The sequence below is a fragment of the Archocentrus centrarchus genome, chromosome 11 (assembly GCF_007364275.1).
Source record: "Archocentrus centrarchus isolate MPI-CPG fArcCen1 chromosome 11, fArcCen1, whole genome shotgun sequence".
NCBI lineage: Eukaryota > Metazoa > Chordata > Actinopteri > Cichliformes > Cichlidae > Archocentrus > Archocentrus centrarchus.
In genome coordinates this window covers 7020985-7034955 of record NC_044356.1, presented here as the reverse complement: position 1 = coordinate 7034955, position 13971 = coordinate 7020985, and the positions used below count along the sequence as shown (strand labels likewise).

At 48.1% G+C, this 13971-nt stretch overlaps 1 protein-coding gene across 1 annotated transcript in view; it reads left to right on the top strand.

Annotated features, from left to right (window-relative positions):
* Nucleotides 1-13971, top strand: part of macf1a (microtubule actin crosslinking factor 1a) — a 218825-nt gene that overhangs the window by 148982 nt on the left and 55872 nt on the right. The window contains 27 exon segments of the mRNA XM_030740649.1: nucleotides 31-186; nucleotides 337-552; nucleotides 650-811; nucleotides 1023-1304; nucleotides 2172-2321; nucleotides 2453-2686; nucleotides 2790-2969; nucleotides 3056-3229; nucleotides 3379-3546; nucleotides 4399-4590; nucleotides 4669-4683; nucleotides 4685-4843; nucleotides 4965-5088; nucleotides 5176-5375; nucleotides 5484-5801; nucleotides 5878-6044; nucleotides 7668-7824; nucleotides 7915-8026; nucleotides 8508-8570; nucleotides 9029-9267; nucleotides 9424-9553; nucleotides 10959-11158; nucleotides 11608-11835; nucleotides 11921-12197; nucleotides 12414-13006; nucleotides 13146-13334; nucleotides 13420-13626. Of these exon segments, the coding sequence (XP_030596509.1) occupies nucleotides 31-186; nucleotides 337-552; nucleotides 650-811; nucleotides 1023-1304; nucleotides 2172-2321; nucleotides 2453-2686; nucleotides 2790-2969; nucleotides 3056-3229; nucleotides 3379-3546; nucleotides 4399-4590; nucleotides 4669-4683; nucleotides 4685-4843; nucleotides 4965-5088; nucleotides 5176-5375; nucleotides 5484-5801; nucleotides 5878-6044; nucleotides 7668-7824; nucleotides 7915-8026; nucleotides 8508-8570; nucleotides 9029-9267; nucleotides 9424-9553; nucleotides 10959-11158; nucleotides 11608-11835; nucleotides 11921-12197; nucleotides 12414-13006; nucleotides 13146-13334; nucleotides 13420-13626 (5292 nt within the window).

The window sequence follows — 13971 nt, the reverse complement described above, 5'->3', positions numbered from 1 at the left end:
TTAATGTGTTTTATTTTTGTGCTCCCACAGTCGTCATTAATGCGTCAGGAATGCCTGGAGCATGACCAGAGGACTGTAGCCCTGCTCTCCATGGTCAGACATATTGAGGTCCAGCTTAAGCAGCAGCAGCAGCACTCTGTTGGCCGCAGCCTCATCGCATTGGAGGACGTCATCAGGCAGACTGAGGTGAAATATTCACCTGTACCTGTTTTTAAGGCTTTTGCAGCTCAGTTTGGAATTTTGTTTTCAGCGCGAGGCAAACAGTTCAGCTGATTTAAGGATTATCGTCTTAAAAAGTATCAAGAAGACTTTTGTTTTCTTCTAATCTGTCTGCAGAATCTGGACCTTGAACTGCGCGACATGGAGCCTGAGATCAACAAAGAGGTGGAGGCGGCCGAGCAACTGCTGAAACCCCGACCGAAAGATGTTCCTCCTCAGCTCTTATTGGCCCTGGAAAAGGATGGGCGGAGCTTGGCTCGAGGGTACGAGGCTGCCAGAGCGCTTTCTGAGGGCATTCTGCAAAGTCTGCGCGACCACAGAGACTCATATAAGGTAACAGAAACCAAAAAAATAGAATGTACAGGACATCTTTGTGTCTGTGAAGATATTAGACTAAGGGGAGGTCACCGACATTACTGTGACCTTTCAGGACGCAGTCACAGCTGAGCAGAAGTCACTGGGACAGCATGTGGAGAGCCTGCTGGCTTGGCTGAGGGCGACAGAGGCTCAGATGGATGGAGGAATGGCAGGGACGGAAAAAACAGAGAGAGAGGATAAAGATGAGCTCACACAGCAGCTGAATCTTTGCAAGGCAAGTGCTCTGAACGGAAGACAAAGTTTGGATTGAAGTAACAAATTTTATTATGATACAAGAAGTTTGTTACATTTGTCAGACTTGGACTCTGCAGAACGTTTAGTGTTATTACTGTGTGGTATTATACAAACAAGACAAAAACATTTTCTTTGTTAGATGCATTTAAATTGTTCTGCACAATATTAATCTGTGTGACTCTTTCCTCCAGGAGCTGCAGGCCTCTCTCTCGGCTCGCTCCAGCGAGGTCAACAGTGCAGTCTTTGACATTCAGGTGTTCATCTCAGAGCGGGCGCAGGACCTCGCCCCTGAGCAGAGCAGGCATCTTCTGGGGCAGCTCCAGCAGCTGCAGAAGGCCTTCCACAGAGCGTCGGCCCAGGCCTGGGCCGACGCTCTCTCTGCCCAGAGAGAAAGGGAAGAGGAGCGGCGGCGCGAGGAGAAGGAGAAAGAGGAGGAGGAGGCGAGAGAGAGGCAGAGTGCGAGGGAGAGAGAGGTTTGGACGCAGATGATTGAGATGGTTTTGAATGCGGTGCGAGTGCTCGGTTAGCTTCATATTTAACATCATTTGTTTGTCATGCTGTTAACGCTTTCCTACAGAAGATCTCGGTCCTGTTTTTAAAAGCACTTGTGTTTGATGGAATCTAATGGATCGGATTAGAAACGCCCCCCATAATCTCGCTAACCTCCACCATAGTTTCAGCTTTTAGTGCCACATCAGCTCAGACCTGTTTTGAACTCACTGCTGCTGTTTTTGCTTTGCTACTCGACAGAGTCGCCACCTTCACTCCTCCTACAGAAACCTTTGGTGCCAGTGTGTTTGCTCCTCTGCATGTCTCTGTAACATGTGTTGTATTAACCTGTTTGCCTTGCTGTTCCAGATTGCCATTGAAGAAACTCGCTTGTGTCACGGCGGTAAAGATCTGATCTCAGTAAAGCGTCGCTGGCTACAGTGTTTCAGTTTTTCCTCTTGTCTCGTCTGAGCACCTGAAAGAGGAAAAACTGCAAAAATAAACAGATAGTTGTTTGATTTCTCTTCTTATTGTTTGTGTGTTGCTTGTCCAACATGTTGATATAAATTTGTGTGTGTGTGTGTGTCTGCCTCCCTCTGTGTGTGTTTTAAGTGTGAACTCTGGACACAATCTGCTCAAAGCTTGGCAACGTGCACTACAGAATCCTTTTAGTGTTTTCTTTTTGAATCTGTGCTTCTGTTAAGAAGTTTAAACACCTGTGAAACTAAATCAGAAGTTCCTGAGTTTTTTATGTCTGACGACTCCATTTTGTCTGGATCAGTTTTCCTCACGTTTCCTTTCTCTCCGGATCTTTGCTCTTCCTCTTTCCTCCTCTCCTCCGTATGTCTCAGGTGGTTCAGCAGCAGAAAGCTGAGTGCTCTCAGAAACTGGAAGGCCTCAGCACGTGGTTGGCTGGAGCTGCAGGTTTGCTGGCCAGTCAGAGACCTGGAGCAGAGTCGGGCGATGTGGACGTCCTGCAAGAGAAGCAGAGGAAGCTAAAGGTGTGAAAGAAACACAAACTAATCTCTCTGTCCTGTTTGTGTGTGGTCAGTCTTATCTCAGACTTGGTTTACAGTAATGCGTTATTCCTTCCTTTCTTTGGCAACATCTCCCTCCTTGTTTCCGTCTTCAGGAAGTCCAGAAAGACCTCCAGACTAAAGGGGAGGGCATTGCTGAGGCCATCAGGTCTGCAGAGGAGCTTCTGTCAGAGCGAGGACAAACTCTGAGCCCAGAGGAGAGGGAGAACCTGCAGGGGGCGCTAGCAAGAATGAAGGCGCAATACAGAGCCCTGACAGATTCAGCCAATGCCACGCTGTCCGAGCTCGACACGGCCATCAACAACACCGTGCAGCAGAACACACAGAAGGTGAGAACATGAATGTGGTCATAGATCTGCAGTGCAGGAAATGTTAGCAACTAGGGTTTAATCTGCTTCCTTCACTCACTGATTTTTCTCCTCTCCTCACCAGGCGAAGGCAGTGGAGGAGCTACAGGAGACCCAAAGCCACATAGACTCTCTACTGAATGAGCTGTCCTCCCTTAACCAACCTGCCAAGAGATTAGCTGGACCTGCAGCAGCCCAGGATGTTTGTGATGCACCTTTTTCACAGCACGAGGGCGCTGTGATGTCACACACTGAGAGGCTTCAGGTTAGACTCGAATCCATATTTGCCACATTTTGACTTAAATGTCTTAAAATGTTGCAAAGTTCCGACTGATGTAATCTTTCTCCCAGGCGGAGCTTCAGCAGCTCCAGGCCCAGCAGGCACAGCTGCTGCAGGTCACCCAATCAACTCGCTCCCTTTTGGACCAGCCTGACACAACGGTTCCTCCTGAGGAGAAACGGCGACTCAGGGCTGCCCTGGACCAGCTGCAGGCTCAGCACCAGGACAGACTGCAGAGCTGTCAGGTACTTAAAGTATATGTTTCTGAAAGCTGGTGCTCTCCATCCAAAATGTGTCGTTTTTTTATTTTAAGAGGCTGGTTTGAACAGCGGCCCTGTGGCCCCTGTTTTAGCCCCTGTGGTAACTGACTGTTTCTGAAACTCTTTTCTTCTAGGACCGTCTGAGGAAGTCTGAGGTTCTGAAGGATGAGCTGACAAAATTCCTCCAGGAACATGGAAGTTTGGGTACCTGGCTAGAACAAAGCGAGCAGGAGCTTCGTTCTCTCGGCGAAGGAGAAACAGATGCACAGGGGCTGAAGAGCAGGCTAGACGAGCACAGAAAGGTACACAAAATTAGAGCTCAGCGAATAGTCCCCAACACAGACGTGTTTCCTGTCATAAAAACTTACAGAAGAGAAAAAGATGTTGGGATAATTTAGGAAAGCTGTAATGATATAGTTTGTCCTCTAGAGCGGCTGAAGCTCCAGCATTTACAGCAGACAGTCGTGCACCGTTTAGTTAAAAGGAAGACAAAGCAGAACATTCTCCACAAGAGGGAGCTGTTGATCCACGAAACTGACCCCTCTAATTCAGACCTACAGATATACTCTAATTCAGACCTGCAGATAGACATACTCACACACCCCACCCAATCAAAAACAGGAGCCTGAGGAGTACAAACTCTGTGCTGCATCTACTACTGAGCATGAGATTGTCCAGACAGACTCTTGATATTTTAATATTTTTGAAGATTGTGACCATGTGCCTCTACAGTTTGATTAAATTGTCTGAAGCTGGTTTTTTGATCCTTTGCACTGAAGTAAATGGGCTGAGAAATATTACTCAGAGCATCTGGACCCAGATTTAAATCATGTGTTGCTAACACACGTTTTCTTGTTGTTTTTTCCTGTAATTATCCATGGGTGAGTTTCCATGCTCCAGCTCCATTTATCCTCATGTCTCACATCTGGGAGAGGGCGGGAAAGTCCACTTAGCCAGTTTAGAGTCATTCACTCATTAAGAGTCCCCTGGTGCCACAGCTGCAGTGTTTTCTTACAGGTTTTCCCACCAGTTCCCAGAATTTGAACTGTGACCTTCTGATTTAATCGTTCTTCCCTTTAAGACTTAAAATTAAATTTTTCAGCTTGACTGTGTGAATTTATTCAGTTGACCTGTAAATATATCTGTAATTCCAGCTCGGTGAAGATGTGATTTGCCACAAGGCGGACCTGCGCTTCGTCTCCATCTCAGGTCAGAAGGTTCTAGACTCTGTTCAGGGAGCTCTGGAGCAGGTTGGTGGATCAGATGCAGCTCTGGAGAGCACCAAGCAGCTGGTCACCGACAAGCTGCAGGATGCTAACCACAGATACACCGTCCTGCACACCAAGGTGAAGGAAAGGTCATTAGAAATTGTGCTGAGTGCAATATTTGGTCAGTTTATGTGCTTAAAAATCTGTTACTTGCAGTCAACAGAGTTGGGCGGGCCGTCTGTCCGGCCTGTTGGAGAGATACCAGCAGTACCAGGATGAGGTCGTCTCCCTCCACTCCTGGCTCAGCACTCAGGAACAGAACCAAAGCATAGCGAAGCCCAGTGGGGAGACAGACCCACAGAACCTGCAGAACACACTGCGACAAGTACAGGTGAAGCAAACGATGACCAACTTTTACGTTAGAAGAAAAAGGGCGGGCTGTTTAAAAGGACTGTAGGAAAAGTTTGTGTTTAATATTGACCATCATTAAAGGTGTGTGTTTGTGTTTCTAGCTGCTTCAGGATGAGCTGGCAGAGCGCTCGGTGCAGCTGGAGAAGGTGAAGAGAGCAGGAAGAGATCTGGTCAGTACAGACGAATCTCCGTCTCTGAAAGCTGTCGACATCCTCTGTGCTGCAGGTAAATCAGTCTGCCCAACAGGACTTCAGCTATAATCTCAGCTCTTTCACAGCCTGACTGTTTTTGTGTTTCATCCTCTCCATTCAGATGGTTTGGAGAAGAGATTCGGCTCCCTTTCTACGTCTGTCTCAGAACGGGCCGAACAGCTGCAGACAGCTGTGGCCCAGTCTGTCAGCGTCCAGGAGGGCCTGAAGGGGCTGCTGAGCTGGTTGGACAAACTGGCTCTGAGCCCTGGATCAATTGAGCCCACCGCACAGGCTGTACAGGATGCCCTGACCCAGAATCAGGTGGGATTATAACCCACAAAATCTAAAAATCTGAAGTTCTTTTGTTTTTCCTTGTTAGAAAGCACCATCCTGGTCTGAAAGGATTTCTTTTCCCTCTTTCCTGTTCAGAAACTTCGTCAGGAATTACTCTCCAGGCAAGGCAGTGTGGAGGCAACGCGAGACTCTGTTTCCAAACTGCTCCACACCTCCGATGCCTCCACAGCTTCAGGCCTTCAGGGCAGTTTAGAAGAACTGACTCAGCGCTTCACTGCGGCACAGGCCAGCCAGGCCGAGAGGGAAGCCGAGTTCAAAGGGCTGCTGCCTAAGCTGGAGAGCTACGAGCGGCTGGGGACGGACCTCCGAGTGTTCGCCCAGAGCCGACTGAAGGCTCTGAGTCCTGTAGGCCAACCAGACCGCAGCGTGGACGATTACAGGCAGACCATCGAGGTCAGCAGACTTTCATTAATAGGGTAGGAGACCGGTCACACCCATCTAACATGTTTGTCTGTGCACGTCTTCTCAGGAGGTCCGGTCAGAGCTGGAGCAGGAAGCCGGCCAGCTGAAATCCTTCTGCAACCTCGGCACCGAGCTCAGCCAATCAAAAGCCTTCAGTAATACTCAAAGCTTATTGGACAATGTCAAAGGGGTAACTGAAGAATTCACCCAACTGGAAGAAAATGTCAATGAAAGGTAAAAATGTCAGTGTGAAAAATGCCTTTTTGAAATTGTGCAGCCGTAAATGTGAGTGTGCGATGGACGATCTCAGAGGGACGGTTCATGAAATCAGATGTTTTTTTTTCCTCTGGTATTTTGGGCTGTTTATCCACTGTGTGTTGTTGGTCACCTAGTTTTGAGATGTCAGCTGTCAAACAGTCGGCCATATCTTTATTATAATTAACTAAATGATGCTCGTTGTGCTCAAAGCATACAAAAAATTAATTTGGTAAAACTCTGCATTAATGTTGCTCTCCAGAAATCACGCTCAGATACTCAAACTGTGATGTGAGCAGTTTAATGTAGGAACTGTTTTGATGCATGCAGACAGGTAAGCTCACAGCCCTGCAGAGGGGGATGGCATTAAGAGGCACATCCGTTATCACAGGTAGATGCACATTTCCTTCTGCACAGAGTTTGCAGGTGTAGGAAAACGTTCCTGTTATAACAAGAAACCAGAAACTTTTACCCATTATGTCCCTTTTAAATTTGCATCAGTTGGTCATTTAAGACCATTTAAGATTGAAAGTCATGGGTGTGATTTTCACGGAAACGGTCACATTACTCTTGCACAGTTCACTGTAAAATACACAAGAGGGCATCAGATACAAATCTGAGAGTGATGCCATTACTCTGAAACTGTGCTCCCACAGATATAACAGTGTCGGTCCTTCCTGGACTCACACGAGCCGACCTTGGAGATGGATTCAGAACAAACCCAGAATGTGGTTTGAGTCGTCTCAGGCTGTAAAAACACTGTCCGTGTGGAACGTCTCCAAATCCTGTTTTCTAAATCTGTAACCTTCATGAGGCACCGGTTGCTATGCCTACAATGTCTGACGTTGCATCAGTGAGCAGCCACACTTAAATCCTGTCAGCGGGGGGGTTATAAATACCATCGCGATGGTGCAGATGTAGTGGATCGTATTTCAGTTTGGTGATGGAGGCAAATCATAAATTGGCCCACAAAGTGTCTCCAGTTTTATGTTTCATAATCATACTGCTCTGTGACAGGCCGGTTTGGATACCATGTAGCGTGATGTTGCTCAGTGCCGGGGTGCCACGTACAGTACAGTGTGTTTGTGTGAGCCTACTGTACTTGAATGTGTGTGAGCTGATGTGTTGGCTGGTACTAATATAAGCAGAGTTCACATGGCTCATTGTCCATCCTATAAACTGCCCGCTTGGATAACTCCCAGCCTCGAATCCCACGGGGGAGAAAATAGCAGCATGATAATGATACTGCTCCATGCCAGACGTCTTCTCAGAGCTGTTTTGTCTGCAGGCAGTCAGCACTTTTCCAGCTTTAGCTCGACACAGATCGCACACACAGACAGGGAGGTCAAGGCTGTGTTAATGCTGCCTCCAGGCCAGCGTGGACCTCGTTCACATCAACAGTGCTTTGTCTTTATTTTCCTTGTAGAGAATATAGTTGATGTTTGGGGCCATATGATTGCTTTACACTGAAATTAAAATAAAAGTGTGTTTTTTGGGTGGAACTTCCTCTGCTCTGGTTCTCCTTACCTTCACTGGTCCCTGCTGTCTCTTGACGTTCTTCACATCATCTTCCTCCCTCATCCTGTGTTTCTCCTCTTGCAGGTTGGCTGCCATTCAGGCCTGTGAGCAGCAGCTGCTCCAATTCCGCGGCCTCTCTGGCTCCCTCGTCAGGTGGCTTCAGACAGCGCAGGACCAGCTGCCCTCCAAAGAGGTCAACCTCAACACCGAGGGCCTGCAGAGACGAGTTCAGCAGCTTAAGGTGGGTTAATATGGAAGCAAATTATTCATGTGATGTGAATTTGCTATGCATGCTACTTGAAATGACTCAGTAAAATGTTCGTGACTTCAGGACTTGTTGAACGACTGGGAGTCGCAGGGATCCCGGGTTCAAGAGCTGAACAAGACGGGCTCTGAGCTGGAGTCGCTCATCATCGATATCACTGCTCCTCAGACCAAAGCAGGTGAGAGCAAGCATGGAGACTCAGATGGTGGGAGGAGGAAAAAATCAGCAGAGGATTTATAAAGTTAATTGACCTGAGTTAAAAAACTGCAGCAAGGAGACGACAAAAACGACGAATCTGCGTTAATAATCAGTTCGGTCATGCTAAATTTCTGTGATGCAGTGAAGCTGTGATGGTGGATTTAAATAACGAGGGCAACAGTTTGTTACCTGCAGACGTCCAGAAATCCAATAAAACCACAAACTAAATCCAGCGATTATTATCCTAATAAATGTGACCAGTTGTTTTCTCCAGCTTTCTCACTGTGGACCCACTCACCTCTCTGTGAGCCCATGGGGGGGCGGGCGGGCTGACATGTTTGTATGTTGGCGGGTCTTTTCGGTACCGTTGAGCACCCGTGTCGGTTCGTCGCTCGCCACGTTGTCTTGTTGTTTGCACGAGCATGTTGTACTCAGTCAGCTGTGTGTGTTTTTCCTCCCAGGTGCTCCTCACATCAACGGCTCAGCAGGTCCCAGCAGCGTCAATGGCATTCACACCTGTAAAGGTGAGCTCTCCCTCCAGCTCGCTCTCTGTCCCTTTTATCCATCAATCCCTCCTTAACCACGTGGGATCTTTTCACTCGCCGTTTATTATGTAACACCTCAGCAGCACATGTATTCACAAAGGCCAGAGAGGCACTAACCTTTATGCACTCAGAAGCAGCCGGCACCACATGGTCAGAAATTACCTCCAGAGATTTGTCTGCCACCTACGTTAGTGCTGTTCTGTTTCACCTGGCCCCGCCCACTCCGGTCACTGCTGGCTTTCTGTGCATCCAAAACACAACAACAGGTGTATTTGTTACATTTAGTACTGCTTCACTTACAGTTGTGGGTCTTCTTAGCCAGCTGTAGCTTTATGTGAGATGTCTACTTTACTGAGAGTAGATTATTCTCTATTATCTGTTCTGGTGTATGCTGTGTACTCTAATGTGTTTATCATTTATGTGGTTTTTCCCCTCAGATCTGACCGAGCTCCAGGTAGCCGTGTCTGACGTGAACAGTCGATATGATGCTTTGGGCGGGGAGTTAAAGGAGCGTCTTGGTCACCAGCAGGCCTCTCTGGAGCAGAGGCAAAAGGCCAGGCAGGGCACAGAGGAGCTCAAGAGCTGGCTGACAGACAGAGAGCACAGCCTGAAACAGGCGCAGACCGCCTCCCCCTCCAAACCGGAGGTGGTGCGAGCTCAGGCCCAGGAGAACAAGGTAAAGGACTGACTCTGATGCGTTATGATGACCTTTTTTTTTTTTTTGGTAAAGATGCAGTAAAATCAGCTGTTGTCTGTTAAAATCATCAAACTGTAAATAAATTTTTGCTTTATTGAATACCTGTGATATTCAGACATTGTATTCCATCTTCAGGCCTTGCTGTCAGAACTGGCTGAGCACTCGGGGAAGGTGGAGGAGCTGAAGAGCACACTGAGGAAACTGATTGGTGAAAACCCAGATTCTCCAGAGGCAGATACCTGGAGACAACAGCTGCAGGAGATAGGTATGTGCTCCAGGTGATGGGAAAAAGGAGGATGTAGGTTTGTGTCCGAGCGAAAAGGTTTTTAATTAACGATGAAATAATCCCGTTTATGAGGTGCTTCTCTGCAGACATTATGATTGTGAAGTTCTTTGGTTCAGTAATAACTGGGCAATAATTAGCTGCCTCTCCAGAGAGTCCCTCCTCCCATGAATGGATTCCAACTCACCGTCTTTGACTGCAGCTGGTGATGGGACTCTCTGCAGGAGGAGCGTAGCAGGACCAGGGCTAGCGGTGGTCATTGGGCGCACAGTGTCACTCCATAGCAGAAAAAGGCTGTCGTCACCAGATGCCGTTAAAGGTGGTGGAGTTCGATGGTGTATATAACACAGCAGCGACTGTTCAACCAGCCAGTATGGAGACAAAGGACAGGAAGGGCCGAGCTTAGCCGGTTAGGATTGTTTGCATGTGTTTTATTCTCTTGGATGGATGAAAAATACTAAAATGAGTTGGCATATATACTCAGCCTGGGGTTCATATACCTGTGCCCTCCACCCAATGAAATTCTTTGTGTGGGAAACGGTTTGATGAGATGATGCTCTGAGGATGCAGGGGTGGGGACTGTACTGCGCAGGACTTTTGGGGGGATCCATTATGTGTAAAGTACAGCGTGTGAGAGCCGCAGGGATTCATGCAGAGCCAGTTAGTGACACAGAGAACAAACACTGCCTGAGGGACTTAAACACAAAGAATCTTTCATTTAGACAAATGTGATTCGTGACAGCAGCAACAGTCGGGGAGTTTTTGTTCGTTCGTGTCAAGCTTGATTAATTTGAGATGACAATAAGAAACAGATACAAATGCAGAGGACTGGAGACGCAGACAGACTTTAAATGGGCTGAAAACTCAGAGACAAAGGGAAAGATGAAACCAGCTCTGAAGGAAACTTGCACATCACTTCAGAATTTGTAATAACTTTTATATGAGATGACGAGAAGGTGAAATCGATACCATCCAGGGAGAGAGTGGGAAGAGTTCCTGTCAGAGCTGTTCGCTCGCTCCAATACTCGATATTTTTACCAGGGCCTCCTATGAGCTAACAGAGACAGAAATATGTAAGGTGAAATCCAAGAAGGGGGCCTTTACATTTCATTTTTCATAAAGTCTTTTCAAAGCTGTGTGGACCGAGCACGCATACACACACAGACACACAAACTGCAGGGTGCCCAGAGCATGAGTCAGTGAAGAGGTGGGAGTGGCAGAGGAAGAAAAATCTAATATGACTGAGCTGTGATGTTGCTCAGCTAAATTAAAAAGTATTCCCCAAACAAAGCGTTCCCTTTGGTTGGTTTTTATATGACGAAGATACAAACACATTATCAACAATTCCAGTCAAGTTTTCTCACATCTGCCTCGATTATCTCCTCAGACTCCCGTTGGCAAGCTGCCAATCAGACGGCAGCCCAGAGACAGACCGAGCTCGAGACGTGCGCCGACAGGCTGGGCAGCTTTGCCTCGGCGGCCAATCAGCTGGGTCCTTGGCTGAGGGAGAAGGAGCTGATGATGAGCGTGCTGGGACCCCTGAGCATCGACCCCAACATGCTCAACACGCAGAGACAACAAGCACAGGTAAGCTTACCAGTAAACCTTCAGCTACAGGCAGCTTTCAGCTGCGACACTTGTGATCCAATCAGCCACCAAATTTTTTTTTTTTTAGTGTGTTTGCTGTTTGTCGTCTTCTGCTTTGTTGGCTCTAATGGGTTGAAGTTTGCCCATAGTACGCAGTGATAGACAGATCACCTGCCAAGCATTTGTTTGAAAGTGCCAACTCCTCTCCAAACAGTTTACATGGAGTTCCCAGATGGTTCTGTCTAACAAACCATCTGCTGTGTCAGGCTGCGAGTATGTAGCAGAAAATGTAAAAGGATTAAAACAGTGAGTAGGTGCTGCAGTAAGGTGATATTCAGTCAAATCCAGCAGAACAAACAATGTTTTTTTTTCTTTCTCTTGTTTTAATAGAGATTTTATTTTGTGATCTTGGCTCAATACTTTACCGATTTTCCATAAATGTCTTCCAGTTCATGCTCCGGGAGTTTGAGACCCGGCGGCCACAGTTTGACCAGCTAACCCAGTCAGCTGAGGGCATCCTCTCGCAGACTGGTGACTCTGCTCAGGACCCCAAGGACCTGGCAGAGGTGCGTTCTGAGCTGGGCTCCATCTCCCAGCAGTGGGAGGACCTAACCAACAGGCTGACCCAGAGGTCAAACCACATCGATCAGGCCCAAGTAACCAGCGAACGGTACCAGGTAGGATTAGTGGTGATTAGTGACGATGTTTCAGCAGCATCTTGAGTTGCATTCCTCCTGTGATGGTAAAATCTCTCCCATTCAGGCCTTGCTCAAAGAGCTTTCCTCCAGCCTCTCTGCTCTGAGCGAGAGATTAGACGCTCAGGCCTCGCTGAGCGCCCAGCCTGAGGCGCTGAAACGTCGCCTGCAGGAAACCGGAGAGATCCGATCAGAGCTGGAGCGAAGGCGGACCGAGCTCGCTGAGGCCGAGAGGCTCTGCCAGGAGCTGAGCGCCATCGTGGCTGAACCCTACCTGAAGGAGGAGCTTAGCAAACGGCTGGGGAGTGTCAGCGGGCCGCTCAAGAGTTTGGAGGAGCGTGCAGGTATGTGGAGTTTGTGTGGCAGATTTAAATCCCAGTTTTTCTGCCTAAAGTCAGATTGCAGATTGATTATTCTACAGCACAGATTTTAAAAAATTATTTATTGAAGTTTCACTGACAAATTCATCAAAAGCTCCTCCAGCCCTTTTGTCATTTTTGTTTGAAATATTGTTCGGTGTTTGTTTCTAATTCCTCGCGCTCTGCTTTTCTTCCCTTCAGCTGACGGCCTGTCTCAGCTCCAGGCTGCCCTGTCATCCACCCAGCAGTTCCAGCAGATGTTTGAGGAGTTGCGCTCCTGGCTTGACAGGCAGACAGATCCAAGAGAATCATCCACGGTCGCCCTGCCCTGTCAGCCGGGGGCCATCCACTCCCTGCTGGCACAGACAGATGAGCTCCAGCGTGGGATTGCCAGTCAGCGGGGCTCCTACGAGCTGATCCAGGCCGAAGGAGCGTCGCTGCTCGCCACTCTGCCGGCGGGCGAGCGCTCGGCCCTGCAGGCCCGTCTGACCTCCTTGCGACAGGACTGGGAGAGCCTGAACCACAGGATCTCAGACCGTGAGGCAAAGCTGAAAAACACTCTGAACAAAGCAGAAAGTTATCAGCAGCACAAGTCTGAGCTGGTACCGTGGTTAGCAGAGTGTGAAGACCGAGAGAGAGAGATCCAACCATCACTCGACTCATCCGCCCTGGATGAAGCCTTGCAGAAAGGTCGAAGTCTGTCTCTGGACATCGAGAGACGACAGCCTCTGCTTGAAGCCTTTAATACTGCAGCTGATCAGCTGCTGGAGCAGTGCTGCCTCGGGGAGGAAGAGGTACACACCAAAATATGGAGCCAAAGAAATACCTTCATCTGATAGCAGATGCAGTGTTTCCTTACCTTCTTATCTCACAGACCTTGGATTTATCTGCAGTAAAGTTGCTGTTAGTAAATGATGGAACTCATTTTTATAGGTACGCGATGAGAAGGCCCAGCTGAACCGCAGGGTGGATGGACTGGGCGAAAGCCTCCATAACCGCACCGCCCAGCTGGAGGAGCTGGCCAGCCGCCTGAAGGAGTTTGAAGAAGGCAGACAAGCCGTGGAGAGGAGGCTGGAGGCTGCCAAGCACCAGATCGAAGTTCAGGAGGCTCTAGGGCCTCAGGTACCGTCATGAACTTTCACACACATTACTCCCATTTTTATTGAGCTCTTCAACAAAAGGCCGCATCTCTTTCTTTCCCATTCAGGCATGTAGCGCCAAAAGCCTGGAGAGGCTGAGGAGTCAGCAGGAGAGTTTGAGGTCCCTGCAGCCGCAGGTGGTCTACCTCAGGGATCTGGCTCAGGGGCTGGTGCAGGATGCACCCCAGACACCAGGAGGCAGCACTGAGGGAGCACAGAGACTTCAGGAACAGGCCAAAGATACAGAGAAAGAGTATGAAGATGTTACTGACAAGGTGGGCAGCATTTTAATTTAAAAAAATAAAGACATAATTTTGTTGCTGTTTAAGATTAATTCACTCAGACTTCAGATAAGTTCATGCTTATCACGTGGCCAGAAAGCACACAAAAACACACACCTCTCTTTAGCAAGGTAACACAGACCCTGTTAACATACTTGACCTACATATTAATATGCCAAATCTTCCACCCGGGAACAAACTTTGGAAAAACAGCCGAATATGAGAGAGGGGCGGTGATGAGAGAAGCCATAAAAGTTATGAATTGATGTAACTTCAGCAATTTATTCAGTCTGGAGTGAAAAGATGTTGTACAACAACTATTTATACCAAGGGTCAGTG